This window comes from Trachurus trachurus, assembly GCF_905171665.1.
Source record: "Trachurus trachurus genome assembly, chromosome: 1".
NCBI lineage: Eukaryota > Metazoa > Chordata > Actinopteri > Carangiformes > Carangidae > Trachurus > Trachurus trachurus.
The window spans coordinates 24,153,521-24,181,172 of NC_139891.1; the positions used below are offsets into that span (position 1 = coordinate 24,153,521).

Below are 27,652 nucleotides of genomic sequence, written 5' to 3' on the forward strand. Positions count from 1 at the left end.
CTCTTCTATACAACGTAAGTTTAACATGTGTGCATTTGCAGTGGTATTCTGTACATGTGTCGTCAGGTGTTTTCTCCATTTGGTTGTGTACTACCTGTTTGTTTGTGTTTTTCTTTTGTAGCAGAGCCATCTAAGGTGAACTTTAAAATGAGTTATGTGTGAACACACATTTAGGGGAAGAGGAGAGAAAAGGCGTCGGGGAGGCACCATTTAGTAGATATTTTTTATTTGAGCCATTGGAAACAGTATCTGGAGAGAAAATGTTAAACTGTCACACTCCTAACTTTGCATGATGTGAATAAATTTGACTTGTCTTTCAAAATAAAAGCCTGGCAGTCAGAGATGAAATCCGTGCAAGTCAGAGAAGATCAAGCCTTGGCATAGCCTGGTAGCTGTTTGGCCTTTGGAAATAAAAACCTACAAATCCAGAACTCCTCTTTCTTGCCCTATAGTAGATGGCTTTCACACAAAACCATGAGCACGCACACACAAGCGCACACTGCATTGATGCTTGTTCTTATAGCCTTGGTGGGTGAATCGGACATACTTCATTGTATTTATAAAGCAAAAGTGGCTGTTTTCACAAGTGCTGGCATGATACCCTGCACTGACAGACAGGAAAACAAAAGGCCGGCAGACGACAGAGAGCCGGGGTGTCCGGGGGTGTGTGGGGGGGGGGGGGGGGGGGGGGGGGGGCAACGGGGCTGTCGGCTGTGCAGAGCGTGTGGAGGCTTCAGAAGAGGGAGGGGGGGGGGTTGTCCATTGTGTGCTGTGTGATCTCAACTGCTTGTTTTGTTTGGTTGTGTTTGTTCAGGCCTGGCTCTCCTCCAGTCTTTGCAGCAGGCCTTTCTCTCCCCCAACAGGAGAGTTGACATCATGATATGGTTATGCCTCAACACTATTGTTTGTCTACTTGAGTTTAATCATGCAGGCGAGGCCTGATTACCTCAGCAAGATTTGGCATGTTGATGTGAGGAATGTTTTTGAGTTGGGCGGAGCGTGAGATTCATCTAAGTGATGCTGACAACTGTAGCGTGTATCTGATACTGATGGTGAAGTTTCATTTACACATCAAACAGTGTCTCATGTCTCAGTTGTCTTGAGGTGTAACTCTGTAACTGGGGCTTTTTTAGGAGAGTTTTTGTTTTTCATTTAGACTCCGAGTAGCATAGCAATGAGATGCTGGATGCACTAAGAGATACTAATGTACATCTCTGGAGACTTTTACTGGAGCTGCAATATTGTACTCTGAGCATTTATTGCTAAATGGCTCTTTTAAGTCCAGTAATTTTTTGTTGATTTTTAATTGGAGACAGAGGATTATGATAATTTGCAACACAAACAAACACCTTATGCATCTCTTGTGGATCTTGTTGAGCCTCAGCAATTCTGCAAGTCTCATTTTCTAAATGAGTGAAGTAATCTACTGAAGCTCATCTGGGAGAGAAGCTGTGTGTGTTTGTGCGTGTGTGAGCATCTTTAGGCTTTTACTCCCAGTTCCTTCACTCTGTCTTACACAGCTCAGTCGTCAAGAGCTCAGCACTCATGTACATTCAGACACCCTGAGGTTATGTACTGTCTGTCTGTCTCTCAGCCTGACTGTGACTTGCAGGAGAGAGAGGGAGAGAGAGGCAGACAGCTGTGTTAATGTGTGATAGACCAACCCGCCACAGGCTGGTGTGAGGAAGAGTTCACTGCAGCGCTGTGGAGTTTCCCCACATTGTCTACCAATGTAGGGAAACTGCCCCTTTGAATTAATGCCTGTTTTGTTCTGAGGTGCCTTTACTGTCTCCTACGGTGGCCCCGAGAGCTCAAAGCACATGCAATAGATAAAACAAACAAATTCAGGAAACATCTTCATCAATCTGACCAACAGATGTGTGCTGCAAATACTCACAACAGGAGTGTCCCTAGCGCACACAAGAGGGCCTTTGAAGTTAAAAGCAGAGACAGTTTAGAAAGACATTTAAAATCATTCCCTGTTTCTGTGTCGTGTGGCTTTGTCCACCTCCTCGCCACTTTGAGGAGAACACCAGCAGGTCTATTCATTCAAATGGGAGAAGTGAATAGGAACAGAGATTAGTATTGGATCCCTTTTTCACAAGCCACATCTTTTCTGCTCATTTTGACATTTTTCAATATTGACAGAAAAAGGAGGAGTCTCTGTGTTGCCAACACACTCCCACCAGATCTGGTACACAGATCTCTTCTCTCTGTCGGTTTTGGTTCTGGTTTCACTGCTGCATTCATCGATTTACGATATGTGCAGCCATGAACTGAAAGCGAACTGAAATAAAACTTTTATTTCTTAGAATAATATTTTAAGACTAATATAATGCAATGCTGATCAAATATTAAGAAACAAGCAGCAAAATGAGCCATAAATTCACACTGTACAGTACGTAGTGTCGTATTAAATATTTTTATGTTTTTGAATGAAGGAGCAATCATGACTGCGCCCGCTTAGGAGACAGGAAGTGTAAACCATTTATTTCATACTATGGCTGCTTTTTGCAATTTGCAATCTCCTTTCATCTATGTTAAAAACCATTAGACAAATATCCCAGCCAGGTTCAACACATTTTATTGTCCCCTAGAAATTTTTTCCGTCGTATTGTGAGTTGCAGGACTTGTGCTGTCAAATTGATGCAGGTGTTTTCTAAAGATGTTTGTTTATTTGCATGCTGTGTTTAGTCAAGATGCAGTGTCTGGAGCTCTCAGCGCCACTTTAACCTCCAGATGAAATGTCCTGTTTCTGTTTATTCTCTTCAAACCCAAGAAGACATCTATGCTACTTCATTGTGTTTCTTCTTCAGTGCTTTGGTGTCTTGGATGTTTAACATCGGTGTGTTTCGCAGGTACTGGTTTGTGTGGGAGTGATTTAATGACGGGCTTAGATTTCTCATTGCTTTTCTTCATGCCGACACCGTCGCCGCCTTGTCTTAGTTGTTACACGTGCCTGAGATTTACTTCTCTAATCCAGAGGAATTAAACATCTCAGGAAGGAGTCTCTGTGAGTGAGAGTTCAAACGGAGTTAATAACCTGGTTGGCTTTAGCTTCAGCATCACCCTGACAAACTTAATAGGCATCTAGCTATCTGCATGTTCTCAAGTAACAGCTCTGAGCGAGGGTTTAACCCTGTGTAAAGAATGCACATGGTTCAACATAAAAGATAATTTCCTTGTGTAACAGCAAGTGTGTGTTTGTGTGTGTTTGTGTGTGTGTGGGCTCTCCACACGGCGAAAGGTGCAGCGATTTTGATCTGTCTTTTTATTTTTGTCCTTCCCTCCGGACTCCACCCACCTTATTCGCTTCTTGCTCATTTGGCTCAGGGTGATGAGCAGCAATGAGGGGGTCTGGAGCTGCATGGGGCTGATGATATCTAATGATTACAGTGATCATCCCGTCAGCCATCGCAAGCAAGCAGAGCCTCCACTTTCATGTGTGTCTCCCCTCCAGCCGTTTGTCGTCTTCTCCACTGCCCTAAATACTCGGCTCCTGCTGTTGTGTGGCAATTGTATTTGGAACAAAGCCCTTATTTAAAGTGAAGACTGTTCCCTCTAAAGATCTAGATGCAGTGTATTGGTACAGTATGTGGTGAATATTTCTGAATAGTAGATATTTTCGGCTTGTTTTCATGCCTCGTAAGTCATAACATAGGTTTAAAATGTTTGTTTTTTTTAAAGTTAAAGGTTTGCAACTGGTCTTATAAACTTAAATTAATTCCCACACTTTTATAATGTGAACACACTTCAAGCCCTTGGCCTGTATCTATTTGCTGTGTTGCCAAGCCAAGCAGGGCAGAAAGTACAGCAGGCAAACTGAAGGGCACAGACGGACGGTGAGAGCAAGAGAAACTCAGACATACGAGAGAGAGGGAGACGGAGAAGAGAGAGAGGGGGGGGGGGGGCGTATCGCATCTTGGAGGGTAAACTTCAGTTTACCCTCAAGACACGTCACCCAGCCAATACAGAACCCTCAAACAGTTCACTTCACTGATTGGCTGAGACAAGGCCTAGCAGGATGGCGCTGGCGATGGAGTGCCATTGGCTGTTTATCCTGGCAGTGGTTGACAAGAGCAAAGGGAAACATGGACAATGCAGTCTGACATTCATAGACTCTTTTACTCTATATCAAATAAGCCTCTGCAGAAATGTTGCTTTTTTTTTTTGCACTATTTTCCACACATTCTCCATGTTAGACTGAGCTTCTTTTTATGTTTTAACAGTTGAATCATTGTTTAAAAATATTTTAGGGGTGTTAATGTCACAGGATTTTACTATTGACTGAATTTGTTATGTGAATCCCAACAGGCTAATTTCAGTCAGATGTAAAATACGTACGTAACAAAAATAAGTGATGGTGAGGTTGGATGTTGCACTATGACTCTAGTACTGCAGGGACAGCAGCAGTTGGAGAGCAGTTTATCCTCCTCATGAATATCTGGTGGTCATAGGGAAACAGCTCAACATGGCAAGTCCTCTGCCTGAATCCACTGCATCCAGTCACAGTCATCACCTATAGCTGGTGAACATAGTGGAACATCTAGAAGCTTAAGAGCCAGAGATTTTCCTCATGAAGTGACAGAAATGAAGTAAAGATGGACATAGCCCATGTGACATCACCCACAGGTTTCTGAAGAGAAGTTTTGAAGTTCAGAGGGAGCTGCTCTTGGCAGTGCCTGACTCAGCTCCCAGCTCCCAACAAAAATAAAACTTTTCAGAGGTGGCACATTACAGCTTATACAGAACTTAAAGCATTGATGAAATGTAAACAAGGGAACCGCTAACCCTCCCAGTCCCCATACAGTTGTCTTAAAGTACAACATTGTTGTAAACATATTTATTTCTACATTTTAACTCAGAGTCCATGGGGATTGACTCACTATCATTGGAGAAACTGCAGTTTTTGGTACTTGATGCTTACATTTGCCTTAATTTGTCAGTTTAGAAGTTGCTGAGCCTAATAGTGGTCATATGTATATATTGTTTAGTTAATGCAAAAATCATTTTTACTTTTTCACTCTCCTCTCTAATTCCACTTTAATTGCTAATAATCACAAACCACTTGACATTTTCCACAGAGGATTGACCTCCGTTCTTAATGTAAGTAAACCATCAAGGTCATTTCCAGGTCATTGTAAGTGGTGCATCTGAGTTAAAATGCCATTCTTTTCAGACTTTGTCATTGAACCCAATTTACCAACCATTTGGCCTCCTTTCATTGTTGCTTCTTAAAAAAAACTGTCCCTTTAGGCACCATTTGTCTTCATCTCCCAGCATTCCCCTGAGCATCACAGGTCCAGCTGAAAAGTACTTTATCACAGAATGCAGCAGTGCCAGCCTTGCAGAGAGTGAGGGTGAGAGAGGCGTATGCATGGGGTGAAAGTAAATGAAAAGCTGAGTAACATCATAGTCCTGAGTTTTGTTTCTTCACCATAAGCCTGTTGCCTCAAGGGATGCTGGGACAAGCATCTACCAGGGTAACGGCAGGATGACTTAGCAAATGCCTGTTAAAGCATTGATTCAAATTGCAATTTAGTTGAGTTATCTTACTTAAAGGGATAGTACAACATTTTGGCAAATTGGCCCATTGCCATAATCGCTATAGTCATCGCAGTAGGTTCGTTACCTTTATCTGTCGGTGCAAGCTATTTTTAGAAACTCCGAGCCGAGTGGCAAGCTTTTCAGAGCTAAGCTACAGAGGCTAATGGGATTTCTTGGTTTGTGTATTTGATGAGTTTGATGAGGGAAACCAAGAAACCCCATGAGCCTCGATAGCGTAGCTCTGAGCAGCTCGCGGCTGTGCTCGGCCGTTCTAAAAATAGCTTGCACCGACAAATAAAGGTAACGAACCTACCGCCATGACTATATTGATTATGGCAATGGGCCAATTTGCCAAAATGTTGAATTATCCCTTTAATGTGTGTACTATAGTTAGTTAGAGATGCAGTGAGAAAAACAATATATCTTGCTCGTTTCATCTTTTTAAAAGTTGTGAAAACAATAGTTAACATTTTAACAGGGATTATGTACTGGATAAGTCAGACAAGAGAGTGGTTTCCAAAATTGGGGATCCACTTTCCAGTGTTGAACCTACTCATTTAAGCTGTCTCTAAGCGCCTCTGACAGCTGATTTCATTACGATTAGTGGTTTCCCAGCCAGGGGACAGTGTTCACCTCTACTGCCACTGTGCTGCTGTCTCCTATTGTCCTCCAGCAACTGTCCAGAGTACGAACACAACCTGCTGAGTAGGTGGAAAAACACAGCACAGCGTTGTCATTGATAACTTCCACACCACAGAGAAAGCTGCGTGTGTGGGTTAAGGTCAAAGGTCAATGAGAAAACGTGCCATGTACCCACCTCTATCAGTCTCTCACTGGCACAGCTTGCACTACACCAGCGTCCATTTTTGACACATACGTCGAACTGCCCCCCCCCCCCCACCTTCCCTGTGGGCTGTTGCCATGGTGATTCTGTGCCTCCACCGATCAGCTGCCAAGTTCCTGAGTGGGAGCTCATCTAAAGAATGACATTCACTCCAGCTATGTCAAACCTTTGATAATGTGCCACAGCTCCGGTATGCGCACACATTCATATACAGTCGACTTGACACCCCTCCTCTCCTACTTCCACTCTGTTAATCTGTTGCTTGTGAAGAAGGTAGATGATCAAAGATTAGACAACAGGGCCACATTGAGGCCATGATATACTGTTTTTGATAATTTATGAGAATGTAACGGATACGGCATCCTTGTTCATTTTTAATTCATGGTGTCTGAATGTAGGACATGCAGAAGTGTCATGTGAGTTGTCTTATTTATTATTGATGGATGTGTCGTTGAGTGCACTGACTGATATGTATAAATATATACTGTATGTGTGTGCACCATACTGTACGTATATCTGCCTCCATTTCTTCTTTTTACAGTGTTGTTTTTGCTCTTCATGTGGCCATTTAGCTTTTCTGGACCACCAGTTCCTCTAATACCCACCCTCAACACACACACACACACACACACGCACACGCACACGCACACGCACACGCACACGCACACGCACACGCACACACACACACACACACACACACACACACATACGCAGAAACACACATTTACCCCCACTGTGTCGGCCCCCAATCTCCCCTAGAGGATCCATCTGCCCATAATCTTCAGCCATGCTGTACTTCCCCTCTTGCTCTTGTTTCATGTGTGTGTGTGTGTGTGTGTGTGTGTGTGTGTGTGTGTGTGTGTGTGTGTGTGTGTGTGTGTGTGTGTGTGTGTGTGTGTGTGTGTGTGTGTGTGTGTGTGTGTGTGTGTGTGTGTGTGTGTGTGTGTGTGTGTTCGCATATGTCTGGCAGTGTGTGGGTGCACTTGCATGTGGTGGTTGGGGGGGTGGGATAATGAACGGATCTTTTCCTTCTTTGTCTTCCTACATGTCCACCTACAGCAACAGAGGGATAATCTGTGTGTGCGTGTGTAGGCACCATAATCTAAAAGTAACTCCTCTCTCCATCTCCAGGGGTGGGGATGGTGGTGGTGGTGGTGGTGGTGGGTGTAAAAAGGAAAAGTGCAGGGAGCTGCAGAGAAAATGACGATCAGTGTGAGACAGAATAGAAGACAAATGACCCTGCAGCACAAACGCTAACTGTTCCACTTTCCTCCTATGATTCTGCATTGACTCTGCAGTATAAACTTGGGTGTTTGGACCTCAAGAGTGTTGATCTGTGCTGTACTTGTTCACTCCATCACAGTCACAACCTTATCGTACCCCACAAACACTCTGATGATACATCACAACGCTTTTTTTGTTTTTGTTTACTGTACTACATTTATCCCAAAGCCGAAGTTCCAGGTTACTGTGCAGAGTGAAGAGTGAGCTCCACTCATGTGTATTTTTGCCCTTCTTCCTCCAGATTACCTGCCTGCAGGATTTCTTTGGGGACGATGACGTGTTCATAGCGTGCGGTCCGGAGAAGCACCGCTATGCCCAGGATGACTTTCTGTTGGATCACAGTGGTAAGGCTTCCACAGCCTTTGTGACTGGTAGGCCTGACTAAGACTAACTTCACATCTGTGTTGCTGTGTGTGTGTGTGTGTGGATGTGTGGATGTGGGTGTGTATATGTGTTAGCTTCTGTGTCCTTCCTCCAATGTTTCTCTCACAAGTGCAACACTCTTTTCCTCTCGGAAGCTGACAGCAGGATATGAGATTTGTGTGTATACAATAAAAAATAAAGCCAAATATTTATATTTAATTTATATTTAGTTTAATTATAATAGTAGAAAGTACCATTTTTTTATTACAGTATTTAACTCCAGCACTGACAAAAAAATGAACAAAACATTAATGCTTTACATGTCCACACGTGTTTGTTGTCAGGAAAGGAAAAGTGGTTGCATTTTTCTCTGTGGAATTAGATTTGTGTTTGCTTTATATGAATGCCATGGTTGTGTTCATGTTGTGTTCTGTACTACTGTATGCATTGTATTGTACTGTACACATATCATGACATCATGCACACCCACAGTTTGGTATCTTCCTCTTTATCTTGCTGGAGAGGCGGTGAAAGTTTGAGAACACGTAGACAACACATGACCTCTTTTTAAAACCAGCAGATCCATTCAGCGTCACAGCTGCACAGCACCTCAGCCAAGACTGGACAGCCTCTCAGGAAGGAAGGAGGTTATTTTAGTACCAAAAGTATTGACATCCTGTTAGATTTTTTTTTTCTTTTTACGTTGTTTTGTCAGGTTAGCTAACAAACAGGGAGACATATTCTAACACACACATTGTGTTAACTACTGCTCAGGATGAGTGATGGTGGATGGGTCGTATTCAGAGATAGTTTGGAGGATTTTGTCCCACTTACACTCTTGTGCTCCACTTTCAAGAATTAGGTCTTTGAAAGAACAAAAAAAGGCACAGTGTACTCTCTGCTGAAGGTGCAGGGGTTGCTCTTCCTCCTCCCAAATAGGCCCAGGACACTCTCTTCTGTTGAAACATGGCAAAAATAAAAATGTAGGAAATGGTTGGTGTGATCACAAAGGCTGCGTAAATGAACAAAACTGAGCTCATGTTGCTCCTCACCTGGACCCTCAGGAATATGTTTAGATTAGTTTTTGTACTGCTGCAGATCATTAGAGAGGTGAGGCTGGGACTAAACCATGCAGCAGCAACTGACTCTTTTACTTGGAGGTGGATGAGATATTCTGTCCTTAAATGTTACACTAGAATCACTAGAATAATCCAAAACGTCTGACCGCACCTGCAAATGTCACACACACCCCTCGGCTGCTCCAGTTGGTCTAAACACCTTGAATGCTGACAGTTTTGATAAGTAGTGAAACATGTGGCTCGCTCACTGCAGGACAACAGGTGTTGCCTTTTTTTTTTAATGTGGCATCAGAATTATCACGCATGCATGAACATTCGCTGGATGTCATTAAATGCCCCACCATGAGTCACAGTTGTTGTAGGCTTTGTGTTTGCTCACAGATGGTGTGACAAAAACCAAATTGTTATCTTTTATAATACTACTAGTTGTCAAAAACTGAGAGGGCACCTTGAACCATGGAGAAACGTTTTCAAAAAAGGCAAAGAAATGGAAACCACTTAAGTATCATTTCAGTATTGGTAAAAAAAAACAAATGAGTAATGTATTGAGGAGGTATTAGTACTGATAAATCCTGCACACGAAGGGATAGCCATCTTTAGTCATGTAGTCCCAAGATGTTGCTGTAGCTCTGCCCTAACTGGGTCATGGTGTGAGGTAATGTATCTGTTTCTCTGAGCTTTTTAACCTGCTTTGAGTAAACCGTGTCTCCCACTGTTGTTTGTCGCGTCCCTGTCTCCATTATCAAGCAGCATTCATGAAATCTGCCCCCATAAATAACATTTACCAGCGTCATATCTCTCATACAGCAGCTCATTGTGAATAGTGCTGCTACATTAACTCTGCTTCTTGAAGAAGGGTTTGTTGATAGGGGAAGGTTAATATATGCGATGTTGACCCTGAGCGTGTCGTGTCTCCAGAATGCAGAGTGCTGAAGTCATCGTACAGTCGCTCTGCTACCCCAAACCGAACAGCTAAGAGCCCTGGACCTTCACGACGCAGCAAGTCCCCTGGTGCAGGTCGGACACACACACACACACACACACACGCACATTAGAAATAGTCTAGACACAGTCTGTTAGCCTGTTATAAAAAGAGACATTTACATATATTGTAGACGAAAGAACAGATACTTGAAAAGAGGTTAAATTGCAAATATTACAATATAGGTGTGAAAATATGTTCCGGTTGTATTAAAGTACACTTCATTGATCTAATGCCAGAGCACCACTGTGGGTAGTTTAGTGGTTGACAGGCTGAGTAAAAGCCTTTTATTTTGTAGCCTCATCCTAAACGCTCAACAGCTGTGACGAGTGACTAAGCAATTTATGTGCTGCACTGAGAGATGGTGACATTATGCTGAGCAATTAGTGTTCTACAAGCTGTTATGCCAAGTTTGAGGAGGAGGTATTTAAGAGGTTGCCAATTTGAAGCCTTAGTTTTGCCTCAGAAGTTCAGCTGTTTTTCATAGTACGTAGTAATGTGATTTTTTTTTTTTTTTTTTTTTTGGGGGGACTCTGCAGCAAGGCGACCTGTCCACTACTCCACCACCCAGTCTCCAATCAAATCCCCAGGTGAGGCTGGTGATGGTGTCATACACTTTACCTGCCGTATCACTTTTGCTCTGCTAATTAGTTCACAGGAAGTGAGTACTGTAAAATGAGCTTCTCACAGTTTCTTCTTCTCCTGTAGGATAAATACTGTGTCTGGCTACTATAACACTGCGTAGGTCCAAAGTGAAATATCCTGACAAATAAAAAAATTGTGCTGAGATACAGGTTCATGCTCTTGACATTACATAATGATGTTGTTTAATCACAAGACTTCTTTTCAGCCCCACCAAAAGGACACAACAAACAGGTCTACTTGAGAATGATGATACTTCCCTCAGAAGTGCAGATACTTACATAGATGCCAGTAAATGAACAGTAAATAACCTGAAATAATAATTTAAAAAATAATAAAATCAAATTTTCATTCAAAATAATTAAAAAGACTGCCAAATGCTACATGCTAACGTTAAACATTAAAAGCAAAAGATTGTTGACCTGCTGACATGTTAACTCCAAGTGCATTATGCTAACAGGCAAATCTAATAATAAGTAATATAGTTATGCTTCATTTGCATAGTTTTATTCAGTCTGTAAGTATGCAATCAGCCTCCGGTGGTTTTTAAACAAGCGGCTGATTTTTTAAAGTTCGGTAACAACATAGCTACTCAGACCAGACATTTTAAATTTTTAATTCCACTGAACATCTAAAAATAGCATTAGAGCCAAAGAGTGTTTTTTTTTCATCCAGTCCATCCAGTGATGGCAGTATCCTCTGAGTTATACATCTGTTAAAAGTTTTTAGTAAACTAGGGCCAGTCCATTTCTTTTGACCTTCTTTCTCTCCTTTGCTTCAGCTAAGCCGTGGAACTGTAGACATCTATCTAATCTATCTAATCTGAGAGCGAGCTGCTGCAGAATCCACTGATGTAAAGCCATGAACTGATGATTAGACTCACTCTTCAGCTGTGCCAATTAAATCCTGCCCTCACTGAGCAGTTACATCACATGGCTCTTTATCTGTAGCAGCGGAGGTGCTCAAAGTTAAACGGCGCTTTAAAGAAACATTAGGCGGTGTAATGTCCGCTGTGTCAAATATTGATTTAGAGTTGCCTTTAATAGCCAGAAGACAGTTTGGTTTGAATTAATGGATTTAAGTCTTGGGTTTTTATGACTCAGCAGTGGAACAATAATGTACTACAACTCTGAAACAGCAGGACAAAGGCACAGCCTGTAGGCAGTGTGAAATGATTTTTCTCAGCTCTGCTGGGTTTATGCAGATGAAGAGCGACTATGAGTTTAAGTTTGACGCATTATGTCTCTGTATTTGTGCCAAAAACCGAGAGAGAGAGAGAGAGAGAGAGAGAGAGAGAGAGAGAGAGAGAGAGAGAGAGGGAAGCAGAAAGAGCCTGGTCTTGAGAATGAATGGCTCAACACTTTCTCATCTGTGTCTTACAAAAACAAAACAAACACCTTGCTGCTGTTTACCTCCATTAAATTAACTTCCTTATGTTAAAATAATTCAGTCTTCTAAATTAAATCATAAATGCTCATTCAAAATGTATAATTATTCAAAGGATTATAATTAAATTTACAAAGATTGAATTAACTGAAAAAATAATATGCTCTAAGTGTTCACATTTAGATCAAATTAAGTTCTCCTATTTGAAATTTGTGAAATGTGTGCAGTTATTTTTAAATGTATCCAACTGATGTGTTTTTATAAGGTCACCGTAACTTTTAACCACCAAAATAATTTCTGTCATTAAATTTAATGTCAAAGTCAATTCATCCTTGAGTTCAAGTGAATGAGGCGAAACAACAGTGTCACAGTCAGAGAGACTCGTGTAAATCTCCTCCCTGTGTTTGTGTCCACACAGTTAACGGTATCTCAAGTAGCCAGATGTCCACTCCAAAGTCCACCAAGTCGTCCACTCCGTCTCCCACCAGCCCCCGAACCATCCCAGGCTTCAAGGTAACACAGTTAATCACATATAGTAGCTGTACACACACACACGATGCACATTGTTAGCACATCTTTTTATACATTTACACTTGTGTGAGCAAACGCATGATGTGTCAGGTAATGAACTTTGTGTCTAAAGTGATACTGTGAGAGTGATATCAATCTCTCTCTCTTGGTGAGAACGGGAATGAGAACACTGACATTTCCTATAATGTCTTACTATTCCTTTAAGGTGGTACTTTTAAAGGAGGGGGATAGGGCAAGATAATTCCAACCTACTTAATAGAAAGTGATGAAATTAATCTATGTCAAGTCATCAAATCACTGACTGACAGCCATGTAGCAGCTCTATGATGTATCTTTGGTCTGAAATACTAATCTGATTTATTGATGGGCTCTTCAGTAAGATGCGTGTTAGTCCCAAACTACAGAGTGTGTAACTGCTGCAGCCAGCTGGCAAACCTCCTCCAGAGAGCCACAGTTCCTCTCTGTAAGCCCAGTCAAAGACTTATCCACCCATATTAATTTGGCAGGATATTAGATTTTTATGATTTACTGACGGCTTTGAAATTTCACTGCTAAAGAGGGTTAGTAGAGCAGCAGTATTTGGGAAAAAAAATAAATGAGGAAGTACAAGGATGTTAATGACATATTTTCTCTCTGTCGTTCACCCTCACGGAAACCGTCACGTGGAGTTGGCTCAGTAAACTAAAGCAGCATGAAGAAGTTATTTATCAGAGGAAAAAGCTTTTTAATGTACCCAGTTGTAAAGGAGACCCCGTAACTCTCACACCTTCCACTTAAGTCCAGCGCACCCTGCTTTTAGGCTAAATAATAGATCCTCACTGTACATTATGGTGCAGAGAGGTACAGAAGCACTACTTTAAGAAATATCCTATAAGATGTTGAAAATGACACTTTACAAAAATTACCTTTTCATACATGTATCATTCATTTAGAGCTGTAACGCTTTTATGTGCAGTGATGAGAAGTGGATGTGGAGGAGGTCTACTCCAGCAGCTCTGACACCTTGTCCACTTTGAAGGGCAAACTAATTTTAGACCAAACTCACTACTTAAATAATAAATATTTTTATTTTAGGATTGACATGAAGGTTATTTTTGTGAGCCATAGGCCCCACAGGATATCTTACTGTACCATATGTTCACAGGTGGTATACCGCATACCAGCATTTTAAAATTAGTCACCAATAATTGAGCATAAACCTCTTTATCGAAGATTAAGATTAAATGTTGTGAGTACAGTGGGATTTTGTCCTTTTTTGGGGTTGTCTGAAGCAAAAAAATAAATAAAAATCCATAGTTAGAGCCAGTAAGAAAAATCACAGACCAATTATAACTCGGCTATGTTTTATCCATGTATAGCATGTTTTGTGGGTGCTTTTAAAAGCCAAAGGTTGCCATGGAGATTCGTCTTATTTTGCTTTAGGCTGGGTGCTCATCCCTATTTTTGTTTCTTTTCACATCCTGCAGATACCTCCATCACATCACGTTTCCTCTCCGAATGTAAATGGTTCATCGAACAACCACCAAGAGAAAAGCAATCGACTGAGTCCAGAGGGTACATCTTCTTTCCTTTTCCTTTTCCTTTCCTTCCCTCTCCTCCATCTGACAATGACATTGAGTAACATTTAAACGATCCTCATCTTGTCCTCTTGCAGCAGATTAGAGAATTTGCTTATCCAACAGAAGTAGCTCAGTTAGCCATGTTTTCAAGATAAGTGTGAAACGTATCTCTGCTGTGTGAGCAAATACTGAACTTAATGATGTTACAACTGTGTGTGTGTGTGTCAGGGGGACATAATATTGCTGCTCAGTGCTCTAACTGCTGCAGGAGAACGAGCAGAGATGACTTTGCATGTTGATTCCAGTGTTATTTTGTGCCGCAGCATGTGGGCAATTAATTCAGTCTGAGAACTGGTTGAGTTTCTGCCAAATCTCCTTTGTTTGTGCTGAACAGCAGGGCGGCTCCGTTGCCTGTCCTAACCTTCATCTCTCCTCAGCAGTTAATGGTAACCGTTACCTGCCCGCCTCCACCATTTTGGAAAAATACAAAATCGGGAAAGTCATCGGAGACGGAAACTTCGCCGTGGTCAAGGAGTGTGTGGAGAGGTACGTGAAGCACATGTAATCAGACTGGAGGTGTGTAATGCACAGTTGGCAGCCGGCTGCGACGATAGCACAGCAGTGTGCCTTGTTGCCACTGCTTAATGAGATGTGCATCACATGTAGAGACTGCTCCATCGGGGTGTTTAAGTCCTGATGACAGGCATTGTGGAGACAGAAATATCCCATGGATTAAACCCAGTGGTGAGTTCGCTTCATTAGCCTTTTAATCTCTGAGTCAACACACTGCCCAGGCAGACAGGGGAGATGATGAGGAGAGGAGGCCTGTCGGTGTGCGCTCTCATAATCTGATGCACCTTCCTAGAAACTACTGGAAGGTGCCATATGAGGGCCAGTAAACATGCACAAGCATTTACCTCCTCAAAATGACATTTACAAAGCAGCATTTTCTGAAAGTGGCCACTCAGGGTTTTCTGTGCTCTCAGTCTGCTGTGACTTAGTTTATGTAACTGTCAACTCCTTCTTTTTCATCTGTTTCCAAAGGTCAAGAAGGATTTTTCTGATGTACAGCAATCCCTATATCTGTTCACACACGCTGGCAGTCCTTTTCTTTCCCGTCCTTGACTGTTCACTGCTATATTTCTTAATCAGTGGAATAGTGTGAACCTGTTGGCAGGAATGTGCACTGCATCACATGCGTCCTTGAATGCATGTCTGCACCATATTAACACCGGAGGTCAAACAATGCCTTCTGCTGTATATTTTGTAACAAGTAAGTTAAAAACTTGTTCTGCACTGGACTCCGGTCGTCTAAATTCCCACCTTGCTGCAGGGATACTGAAGTGTGCTCCTGGTTGTTGACTGTGGTTGTGGGTGTAACGGAGCCCCTAACCCAGGAGCAGCACTGAGCGTTGTCCGAGGTGGAACAAACTTGAAACTTTGAGCCAGTGAAATGCTGATCTTCAGCCAGGTGTTAAATTACTGTGTCACAATCGTATTCTTACTGAGCCTGTATCTGCTTTACGTCTCTGTTCAGTGGGTGATAGCAATAATAACAAACATAACATCATTTGTACAGCAGCTTTCATACAGGAAATGTGGCATAAAATGGGCCAATGAAAATGTGATGAGATGAAAAACATACTTAAAATCACAACATCGAAATAATACTGAACTTAACTGAAATTATTTGAAAAAAATGATTGCATGTTGCAAAATTACAGAGATGATTAGTAGTACGGTGGCCCTGAGAGTTAATTGCAGTATAAATATAAGAAAACACAGCACTATTAAGAAAACAACTTAATCAGTTTGACAACACATTAGCTGTGATTCTGCGAATACTCACACCACCACAGAAGTTTCCAAAGGATGTGTGATGAAATTTACATGTGGTGAAAACATGTTTTCTGAATTTGCAGTGTTGTGTATTTGCATGTTTTCTTAAGTAGTAGTGCGTTGAACTCTCAGGGCCACCGTATTAAAGGCTAAAGTAAAGAGCTTTCTTTTAAAGACACTTAGCGAGCTGGCTTCTCTGATACCTAAAGCTATTGTCTTCCAACAGCTAAGCTGACAAAAGGCTCCGTGCCCAATTTGTGTAAACTTGGCTCACACAGCTAACATACCTTTCCAGTAGCTTACCGGCAGTGCTGCTGCTGCTGCTGCTGCACACTGTAACTGAGTCTCTGTGGTGAGGGTGTGATTTGATTTACAGTGTTGTGGAACCAGTGGTGTTTTTTTTCTGGTTTACCCTAAAATGCTCTGTTTCTGTCCAGGTCCACAGGAAAAGAGTTTGCACTGAAGATCATCGACAAGGCCAAGTGCAGTGGAAAGGTTTCACCACCTCCTTCTCATATATCCTATCTTCTTTCTCTATTTCACCATCAGACCTACACACACACACACACACACACACACACACACACACACACACACACACACACACACACACACACACACACACACACACACACACACACACACACACACACACACACACACACAGTCACACACACAGTCGCACACACACTCAAACAGATGTAAGGAAGCGTACCATACTTTACTGTTCCACTGTGCATTATTAACACCCACGTACAACACTGTGTTACCTCTGTCTCTGATCCTCTTATCCCTCATGGTTAGATAGATTAGGCTGGTAATGTTTTATTTATCCCTTAACTCAAATTATCTTCACACTTTCACATGCACACAATGACACACTCTGAATCACACACCCTTGACACCAATTCAAATTCAATCAACAAAGCTGCTTCTTTTTTCTTTCTTTTTTTTACCTGAGCATAATGACTCAGTGTAAATCCTGTGTGCTGCAGTGCACTGTAACAGACTCGCTGTGTGGGTTGTGTGTTTCCCAGGAGCACCTCATCGAGAACGAGGTTGCGGTGCTGCGGAGAGTGAAGCACCCCAACATCATCATGCTGATCGAGGAGGTGGACACTCCCTCTGAGCTGTACCTGGTGATGGAGCTGGTCAAGGTAAGAGTACAGGCTCTGTGTCAGCGTCCCCTGCACATTTCCTCCTTTCTGTTTACGTTTTGAAGTGATGCCACTGTGTTTAACACCGGCACAGGGAGGGGATTTATTTGATGCCATCACCTGCTCGGCCAAATACACAGAGAGAGACGCAGGCATCATGGTGTACAACCTCGCTGGAGCCCTCAAGTACCTGCACAGCATGAACATCGTCCACAGAGATATCAAACCAGAGAACCTGCTGGTAAACATCCACACACACACACAACGTCCTGTTTTCCTGCTCCAACTAGCTCAGTGGGGCTGGACTGAGCATATATATCTTATTTTAGGTGTTTGAGTACCCAGACGGCACCAAGTCGTTGAAGCTCGGGGACTTTGGCCTGGCCACAGTAGTGGAGGGACCTCTGTACACCGTGTGCGGCACTCCAACATATGTGGCTCCAGAGATCATTGCAGAGTCTGGGTAAGCTGGGTGTTCTGGCAGCATGTGAGGCTTCACGGGGGAAGGTGCTCATTACTGAGAAAGTGTACGTTTTTTTTTTTACTGATCTGTGAGCTGGTTTTAAATGGAAACATCTGTTCTGCGTACAACAGCAGAGTAGAAATGAGGGTCTGCAGTACGGCTGTGTAGTAATCAGCTGTATGGAGATTACAAGGCAAATGAGTTTATATAGAGCAACATAAACAATGTGTCTGGTTTATTTAGCTCTATATCATTACAGTAGATCGAAGTCTGAACTCTGTCTTTTCCTAAATGTCATAATGTACTTTATGTTGTTGCTTCATGTCCAGTCAGTCAGCTGCTGTGTTTGCAGCTCTAAGATGACTGAGGATGGAAATGTTTTCCTGTTTTTAATTAATTTAGGTACATTTAGTCCTCCGCTGACATTTTCTGTCTCCCTCTCTGTCGTCTCTCTCCACAGTTATGGCTTGAAGGTGGACGTCTGGGCTGCAGGTGTCATCACCTACATCCTTCTGTGTGGCTTTCCTCCATTTAGAAGGTACTCACTTCATTCATGTCAAGCTTCATCTGCCATGAATAAACATGTGTGATAGATTTCAGCTAAGCAATAATACACACAACGTTGAGCAAAGAAGTCAATCACATTATGTTGGAGCTTGATTTCTTATGGACTGTTTAAATAAACCATCATCATTCAGCAGTAATAAAGTGAAAGGAATTTGACCTAAATTGTTGTAATCCACATTTAATCAGCAGCGCTTCATTTATTATTTTAGTGAATATACTGTTAAAGATGAGGTGATTTGGTATTCATCAGTCATTACAATGTTGATTTATAGTTACACCATGTGTTCTGAATAATACAAGTGTCTGTTTTTCTCGCTCCATGAAGTGAGAGCAACTTGCAGGAGGACCTGTTTGACCAGATCCTTCTGGGGCGACTGGACTTTCCCAGTCCTTACTGGGACAACATCACTGACTCAGCCAAGGTTGGGACCACTGACACACACACAACAATTTGTTTATGTGACTATATATAGATGATATCATATTGACACCTCATTTTTTGGGTTATCAATACCAAAACATGTTTTAAATGTAACCACCTCCAACCAAATGCAGCATCAGTAAATAGCCTGAGTCGGATCTAAAATGTTAGATAACTGAAACACACACACACACCATGCGAACCCACTCCATTAATGACTACTGTCTGCTGAAGGACAGAAACCCCTCCAACCCACTAAATTAATGTCATGTATTAAGGTGACAGCCCACGCTCAGCATGCAAGGCCAAACTGCTAATTAAACCCACTGCTATTACAGGGGCCTGTCAGTGCAGACAAGAGCACAGTTACAGACACCACAGCATGAAGCCTCTCCTCTCCCGGCTCTGAGGCTGTGCAGGTGTTAATTCAACGGATATTTATTCACACACCGTGTGTTTACTTTGTGAGTGTGAAACAATGTGTAAACATGATGAATGACAAACATAGTACACACATAATAACTATGCACCAAAAGGCTGTAAAAGGTGTTTGTCAATTATCACTTGACTGCACAGTTTCCCCTCCTACAGTTTCATTTTGGTTTTATGACCCACAACTTTGCTGCAATCAGCGTTGTTATCGACCACAACAACAGCTGTTTTCAGCAAAACTGCCAGCAGAACAAAAACACCAGAGGACTGATGGCTTTGTTTTTGTCCTGCACTGTGGTGGTGTTCTGTTTCAGGAGCTGATTGGAAAGATGCTGCAGGTCAACGTCGAGGCTCGCTACACCGCACAAGATATCCTCTCCCACCCATGGGTCACGGTATTTTATCACACTCTTTGTTTTACATTTATTTTCATGTGCAATACTGTGCAAAGCGTCATGTGTGGAATCTAAACTGTAGACACAACACCATCATATTCATCCTGAAGCTTTATAATAACCCTCAGTTTACTTCAAATAGGAGAACCCAGATTATCATGAATGCAGAAGTCTCTTTTAAGAAATAGTTCAGCATTGACAGTCAATTAAAAAGACATAACAGGGTGTGGCTCCTGCTCACAGAGCTCTATCTGAGATTCCATATGAGGAGCTTTAGATGCCTGGACAAAAATAAGAAAAGGCTGACAGTCGTCTACCTGTTTCAATTTACACTAAAAGATTCATAGCCAGAGTCATGAAGAACTTTCCTCAGCAATAAGAAGGACAAGGAGTCCTAGGACAGATGGTCTGACCCTGATCTAACATCATGGAGTCAGTCTGTGTTTACAAAGGGAAGTCATCAAATATTGATCTGATTTACTGTAGCCTTTCAGTCTTCACTGCTCTTTGTATAAGTTGTAATTATATATATATTTTTTTAAATAAATAAAACATTTGTAATCTGTGCATTAAGATAGTTTCCTGTGTAGGAAACCATGATACACTTTCTATGTCTGTGTGTGTGTGTAGGACGATGCACTTATGGAGAACAATATGAAGATGGAGGTGACAGGTAAACTGCAGACGCACTTTAACACTGCGCCCAAGCACAACAACACCACAGCTGGTGTGGCGGTCATCATGGTAAGCACCCAAAAACATTCCCAATCCATTTTTTTTGCGCCAATCCTCAGAGATTTACTGCAGTGCTGTTTTTGATAGTTTGACCTTTACGAGGTCATGTTCACTTTCAGCGTGAACCTCCTAAATCTCTAATATTGATGTTTTGACATGGGTTTAGTCGTCACTAAAGGGGTCGCGAGGCTTGAACAGGTTGGGCCTTTTTCCAAAATGCGGACAGTGTGACAGGAAAAATGTTTGACCCAAATAAAGACGACAAGTTATAAGCAACTTATGCTGCTGCGAACATGTAAGACGGGATTTTCGAGATGGGAAAGCAGAGCAGTGAGGAAGTTGTTCCTGTAGCTCTCACATCCTTCCACCCTGTCTGTTTCGAGACCCATTTGCATCACTTCCTGTTGTACAGTGGGACTTCCTCCTCTCCTCATCTCATCAGGTCACACCATTCATCAGCCTATAGCGCACTCTCTTCAGTCTGTCCGTCTGAGCCCACGGCAGGAAAAGGGGGGGGAGGGGGAAGTTTCTTTGATTAGAAATTGAATTTGATCCCCCTCTTTTACTGCGACCACCCTCATCGTGTTGTAAATTTCATTTGACAGTTTGAGGTGTAAACGTGTGGGCAACTGGCCTCGGCCCCCTTCTCCTCTCCATCCACTTCCTCCTCCCTCATCCTCACCCCTCCCTCACACCCGACCCAGGACCACAGGGGACGCCTGGAGCTGAAAGCCGGGTACACGCTTCACCCCTCCCTCTCTCCCTCCCTCCCACCCACCGCCTCCCTTCTTCCTTCCCAGCCATCGCCCTTCCCTTCACCCTCTTCCCTACATCTGAAACAGCCCCCCACCCCCCTACCACCAACCACTACTCTCCCTTCCTCCTCTCCCTCCCTTCCTGTGTCTTTCTCAGGCCCCTTTCCCCTCGGCAGCAGTAACAATAACCAACTGATGTGGACCACGCTAACTCTCCCCCAACCCGCTCTCTGTCCTGGATTCACCCTGACAACTCTGCTCATACTTACTCCTTCAGCTGCTTCAGTCACATTTCAATCCATTTACACCAATCATCAAAAACTTGTATGGGATGTGAAAGTAATCATCTGTTTTGAGGGATGTGTTTGTTTATTCAAATTGTCACTATGGTCGTTAAGCATGTTTACAGAGCCAGCTAGTGCAAGAGCAGCGTCACTTGCCTCCCTCTCTGCCATTTATGTTGTCATTCATGATGGCTCCTTAAAAATCAAATCTCATTAAAGATCATTAACTCTACAATTGGCTCCTCAGCACTTACACCTTGTTTATGGTGCTCTGGTGCCACCTTGTGGTGAAAATCAAGAACTGCAGTGGCACTATTCAAATTAGCAGAGAGGGACACAAACCATGTGGCTTTATTGCCTTGGATACAAGATTCACCAGCATGTTTTAAACAATAAGGATGATGGTATTCTATGTTTTCCTTGTTACCAACCAATCCCATGAAAATTCAAAATCTATAACTTGACAAAAATACAAAATGAATATTTTATATTTCAAAACAACTTATAAATTTCCTTTGAAGAATCCTGGGTGGAGTAGTTTTTAGAAAACATTACATTTGAACTGCCAGCCCTTGATTAACATGCATTTTTTTGTGCTTTAGTGAGTATTTCTTGCAGATATATACGAAGTAAATTTCAGTGTCTGTGTTCATAGATGTATGCAAGAGTGCTGCATGTTTTTATGACACAGTCTGAGCTATCAGGCTCATGCTTAACAGGCCACAGGCCATTGTTACTTTTAGTCTTTCCATGGGATTTGTTCTTGATACGAAATATATAGAATAACACCAGCCTCATCTTTTAAAAGACCTCAATCAAATCCACATGTAATCCCACCTCACCACTGCATTTTGTTGAACATTATTAAAATTTAGCTGAACACTCACTGACATGTGTCTCTGCCTGAAATAGCCACTTAGAAGAAAGTTTTACAATTTGTTCCAACTCAGTCGTTTCAAATTCAGATTCTGGTTTGGAAAATGTCGAATGATGATCTGAAGTAAATGACGACATCTAAAGATCAGCACTGAGCTGGAACAACTGTCCACTTGCCGTCATGCTTGTTGTGTTGACATTATTTTGTGAAGTTGTGAGTAAGACTAGTCTCTGTCCCTTTTTTGCTTCTCCCCTCTCCCTGCATTACGTCCCTCTGAATTAGCTCCAAGGCAATGGTATGTACTAACACTTAACGCTACGCCTCGTCTCTTCTGCTGCCGCCGCTGAGATTCAGCACAAGGGCAAATGAGGAATGTGACATTTACTTATTTTCTGTCTCGCATACAAATGCATCATTGGCTTTGCTCCGGGAAAAAAAAAAATCACCACCTACTTATCTGCTGAATGAAAAAGTAAATGTCAACTTCCTCCTTTGCCCTTCCGTTGCACATAGAGTAGCACTTCTTGATCTGATTTGCCTTCTTGTGGGGTCATACCACTGTGTGAACCATATTGTCTTCTTGTTTCATCATCTTTCAGTTGTTCATGTCCATTCCCATTGGACTCTCTCATCATGTGCGTTGTTCATTCATATTAATCACAGAAATGATTAAAACTGGGTCAGTAGTTAATGATAAAAGCTTCAAACAATCACTGGTGACCTTTAGGCTAAATTAGTGGTCTGCTGTCCTTAGTCTGGAATTGACCTACAATATTTCTCTCTCTCTAAAAGCTCCCAGCTGATGATTGTCTGTCTGTTTTTCCAGAACACAGCTCTAGATAAGGAGACCCTACAGCTCACCGCCCGTCGCTGTCCAGGCGTCCAAGTCCCATCTGCCCCGCCGATCAAACCAGCCTCACCCACGAAGCCGGGACCAGCTTCTCCCACCAAACAAGCGTCAAGCACCAAAGTATCAAAACCCACCCAGACCCCAGAGACTGCTGCGCCCGATGCTCCTCCCTGCTCCCAACCCCAGAGTGAGAACGATCCGTTAACCGCTGAGCCGCCTCACCTCGCTCCCTCTGCTCCCGTAGGTTCCCTTCAGTTCTCCCCCTCCCCCTCGGCCGAAACCTTCCCCGTCACCTCTTTGCCGATAGCGTTCCCTCCTCCCGAAATAAGAACATCGCCTACATCTCCCTCTGCTTCTCCCTGCGGATCTCTAGAGGCTCCTTTACCCTCAGGCCCCGCTGGTCCGTTCACCTGCACCACTCCCTCTACACCCGTCTCCTGTCCCTCCCCATCGTCTCCTACCAAAGATGTGACGCCTCGGTCTTCCTCTCCCACACAGCGAGCCTCCCCCTCCCCTGCCTCCCCCTTCAAACCCGCTGTTTTCCTGCCTCTCTCCTCCCCAGCCAAACCAGGAGCTTCCTCCCCTTCCTCCCCCATCCACCCAACTCTGTTTCCCTCTCCTCCCTCCACACCCCCGAGATCCTCATCCCCTCCCTCTCTAGCCGGCTCCCCCTCTCCCAGCCCACTACCACCTGAGGAGCTCATGGAGAAGGTTTAAAAAGTCTGGTCTGTGTAGCCAGTTTCCCCCTCCTCCCCCTCCTCCCCCTCCACTTGTCACGTATGTATCATTAGACATGGGATGAGGAGAATGATCCTCCACCTTTTGAGCATTTCCAGTAGCTGTAAACTGAGCCAGTGACTGCTGTGTCCACATTTTGCTCTCATCATTTTTACCCCACTCATTTTCCAGAATGGAGGATACAAGGCATTTTCTAAGAGTTTGTTGATTGTGTATATATAGGTTTGTATTTATTAATGGAGGATGTGGAGAAAGGGAATGAAGTGAATATCACTGTTCTGAGTGGTTGTCTATAGAAAGTCATGATCACTGTATCACATTAATGTGAATCCTTTCCTTTATTTATTATCCCACTTTATGGACCACCTGTGGCTCTTTTTTGTAAATAGTTACTCATTCCACACAAACACACTCCGATGTGTTGTCCTTTGATTTAGCAGAGAGACAGTTTGTCCATAAGACAAACACTTCAGCATATCAGAACTCATTAGCTACTGTAGCTACCGTTAGTGCACAACCCTTGGTACAGTTATATCTCATTAAGCTAACAGTAACCACCATCAGTATTTTTCTCTGGCAACAACCACAAGTCTATATCTCCTTTCAAATGTTACTACACAACAGGTTGTACAGAGGTTGGACAAAATAAAGTAACAGCTACCAAACAACCAAGCAGATTATTACTCTAAAAATGACTAAAATTCTTTGTTCAAGCTCTCGGGAAAAACAGTGATTATCAGACACTGATGTCTGTCCACATTCAGGTTTAAAACAAACAATAGATTTGTTATTTTTTCTGTCGTCTCTTGTGCAGTTGTTTCCAACATTTTTGCCTGGTGATCCCTCAAAACACTAAAGCCACTCATCAGCACAAAGTGCACGTCTATGCCCAGTGAGCATCTGAACCAAAGACTTGAATCGTTCTCTTTAAAAAGCTTTAGGAGCTAAAAGAAAAAAGTCCATTACTTAAAAAAACGTGTAACAGGAATTTTTCTGCTTCCCTGTCATCTTAATTATCCGATTTATCTTACACCGTATCATACAGCACCAGGTTTGGAATAACTGCTCAGATGCCACATAACCATGCAGATATGCAAAAGATATTTGCCCCTTAAAAACCTAAAAAGAAATAGATTAATTAAAAAAAAATGCTCACTGTTGAGAGTAACTGTCCAGAAGATATTACAGTAGAATATTTGAAGTGTGAATCTTTAATGCTGTAAGAACCACAAACAAGATACTGTATATCTTATAGATATTTTATCAAGAAAGGTACAGAAAGTTCTCGCAATCTGGTCAAATATAATGCTTGAAAAGTCCATTTGGTAGATTATTTTGTCCTTTCTCTGTCACAGACACACTCATTCACACACTGACTGCACCCCACTGTCACATTGTTTGTGAACTCTAGTTGTACATAGTGTGAAGAACCTTAGCTGTCCACCTGAAACTTGAAGGTTTGTTTTTGCCTGTGTTGTGTCTGAGCAGCCACGACGCTCAGAGTCATAACTGTAGTAGCTACAAAACATCTTGTGGATCCAACAGACGTGAAACCAAACTGTGGGCCAGTTTCTCATGAACTCTACTTCTGCTTATCGCTGCTTATCAACTGTAAAACTACTCCAACAAGATTTACTTCTGTTTTTTTTTTAGTCAAGTCCCACTGACGACGCCACACCGTGGGCTCCGTGACGTTAGTCTAAATATACAATCAATGCTTCTTTGTTTTTGGATGCGTTGGATTTACCACAGTAAGAGTGAATGTGTTGTCAAGGCAACAGGTTTGTGCCTCACCACTGGCTAACAGCTCATAGCTTAATTATGCCTTTATTAAAAACCAGCTTGGCTGAAAAGTGGGATCTCAAAATTGTGCATCCTAAATTAATTTCTCAGTGTTTTGCTTTGTCTTCGTTTGTACCTGTTTTAAACTCCACAGCATTTAACAGAGCTGGTGTTAGGACCCAACATGTCTCTTTACCTCTACAGGGCTTTCAGCTGCATGAATACTAATTCCTCCCTTTTACTGCGTCCCTCTGAGACAACCCCACATACATACACACACATATACATACAGCTCCTCCAATGTACTGTAGTTAAAGTAGAGCGCCATAGCAGTTTGTAAAGGGAAATTTGTATGGAGACAGTTTTAAAACAGGTAGATCATCTGTGTCAAACTGGAGTAATGGTTTTTATTAGGCATAGAGTGACTGCTTTTAATGTCCCACTATTTTGAAACAGCAAAGAGCAAAAAATAAAAATGCAATAAAGACTTGAAATGATTGGGTTTGTGTATTTGTCTTACCAGAAGTTGCCCACTAGAGGGGGCTGTGCAGTCTCAAGAATTGCTTATGAAAAATACATCAAGCAGCACCAAAACACAATTCAAGTTATAAAATTCCATTTTATTGTCAGAACTCAGCACACAAAACACTCCAATATGATTGCAAAAAAAGAAAGAAAAGAAAATGGTTGATAGATAACAATAGATGTCATATAACTGGAGATCCAAACCACACCAAAGCTCAAACGCCAAAAGGAATGTTTCCTCAAAAATCAAAGATACAAGTGGACGTAATTTTTTTTCTTTGTCTTTTTTTTTTTTACTGAGGATCAAAGGAAAATGTCTCATTGTCATTTTAGTGCTGAGTCACATCTTAACATAATCACTCATCCTGTGATCTGGACTGCTTGAGATGAAGAAGAGAAAAAGAAAGAAAAAGGAACCTCAGACTGAAACGCAGCAAGTCCTTCCTTTCATTGCACATCTCACTTTGCTGTTAGCTGCTCTGGAGACAGGACTCAAAGAGGACTCTGAAGATGCTAAGCTGGTGTGGGCACTCAGTATGATATGACATGAGTATTTATTAATAGTAAAGTAGTACAAAACTTTGATCTCATACCATCACACTCTTTCCACCACTGATATTAATCAATTTTTGGAAAAGAAAAAAAAAGGAGTCACCGCTTGCGTATTCAGTCATTCAGAAATGTCAATGTGAAAGAACCGTAATCCTCAATATGGTGGTCCTGATGTCCTCTACGTAAAACTCATTTCCAACATCACCGATGCAGGGAAGTTCTGTGCTTTTGATGGTTAAATTATTAAAATGATAACAAGATAAGTCTGCGTTGATGTGTTTTCTATGAGTAGTGAGCCATGCACAGAAACGCAATCTCTTAGCAAGCACGGAGGTACAGAGGGAATGGAAATCTTAAATATGAAAGACTACATTTAAACAGTATATATATAGACATTTATATATATGTATATTCCCTCTTCATTTATCCTTCTGTCCAATACATTAATTATTTATTCAAACATATATCTAACGACTGTGCTGCCAAAATGGCAAAATGTTAAAATTGAATGATAGCTTAATAATTATTCCCCACATACACACCTACAGAAAAAAAAAATCACTCACCCTAAAGTACACAAATATTTGGATTTTTAAGTCAAGAGAAAAAGGTTTTCACTAGCTCCCCATAAATCCCTCTTTTCTTTTCTGGAGGAGATGAAAATAGACTCTTACAGCTAAAAATAGATTTGTTTTTAACCGTACAATAACATAACCCCCACCCTATGATTTATATGAAAATTTTCTATCTGATCTACAAAATATAGCAATGCCCCTTTTTAAAAATAGTTTGATTCTTTTACTATAACAGGACAGATTTCTTTTCTTTTTTTTTTGTCTGTGAGATACATTCAGGATATCAGGATAGACAGAATAGTGCCTTTAATAAGAGTTCTTCATCAGTGTCCAACTTTGTCAGTCACATTGTCGTCGCTGTCGTCGGCTCAGTACCTGGTCTGGTACTCGTGGTGCCACCTGTTGAAGTCATTGTAGAAGAGCACGATACTTCCAGATGCCATGCCGGTGATGATGCACCTTAGAAGAGTCAGGACAGAACATCATGA

The 27,652-nt window shown here is 42.1% G+C and overlaps 2 protein-coding genes across 8 annotated transcripts in view; one reads left to right on the forward strand and one right to left on the reverse strand.

Annotated features, from left to right (window-relative positions):
• dclk2a (doublecortin-like kinase 2a) overlaps positions 1 to 23,136 on the forward strand; it is a gene marked incomplete at its 5' end in the record, with an annotated part of 40,106 nt that extends 16,970 nt beyond the window's left edge. The window contains 16 exons of the mRNA XM_083982752.1: positions 7,917 to 8,046; positions 10,036 to 10,134; positions 10,639 to 10,689; positions 12,546 to 12,640; positions 14,125 to 14,212; positions 14,655 to 14,763; positions 16,494 to 16,551; positions 17,094 to 17,213; positions 17,308 to 17,454; positions 17,543 to 17,676; positions 18,137 to 18,214; positions 18,569 to 18,665; positions 19,411 to 19,491; positions 20,122 to 20,235; positions 20,832 to 20,962; positions 22,969 to 23,136. Coding sequence (XP_083838878.1) covers positions 7,917 to 8,046; positions 10,036 to 10,134; positions 10,639 to 10,689; positions 12,546 to 12,640; positions 14,125 to 14,212; positions 14,655 to 14,763; positions 16,494 to 16,551; positions 17,094 to 17,213; positions 17,308 to 17,454; positions 17,543 to 17,676; positions 18,137 to 18,214; positions 18,569 to 18,665; positions 19,411 to 19,491; positions 20,122 to 20,235; positions 20,832 to 20,843 — 1,413 coding nt within the window. The 3' untranslated portion in view covers positions 20,844 to 20,962; positions 22,969 to 23,136. The remainder of the gene's footprint in view (positions 1 to 7,916; positions 8,047 to 10,035; positions 10,135 to 10,638; positions 10,690 to 12,545; positions 12,641 to 14,124; positions 14,213 to 14,654; positions 14,764 to 16,493; positions 16,552 to 17,093; positions 17,214 to 17,307; positions 17,455 to 17,542; positions 17,677 to 18,136; positions 18,215 to 18,568; positions 18,666 to 19,410; positions 19,492 to 20,121; positions 20,236 to 20,831; positions 20,963 to 22,968) is intronic.
• A 3,009-nt stretch (positions 23,137 to 26,145) lies between these two features.
• Positions 26,146 to 27,652, reverse strand: part of lrba (LPS-responsive vesicle trafficking, beach and anchor containing) — a 191,645-nt gene continuing 190,138 nt past the window's right edge. For all 7 annotated transcript variants that reach the window (XM_083982697.1, XM_083982701.1, XM_083982698.1 and 4 more), the window contains one exon: positions 26,146 to 27,623. In XM_083982697.1, the coding sequence (XP_083838823.1) occupies positions 27,533 to 27,623 (91 nt within the window). In that variant the 3' untranslated portion in view covers positions 26,146 to 27,532. The remainder of the gene's footprint in view (positions 27,624 to 27,652) is intronic.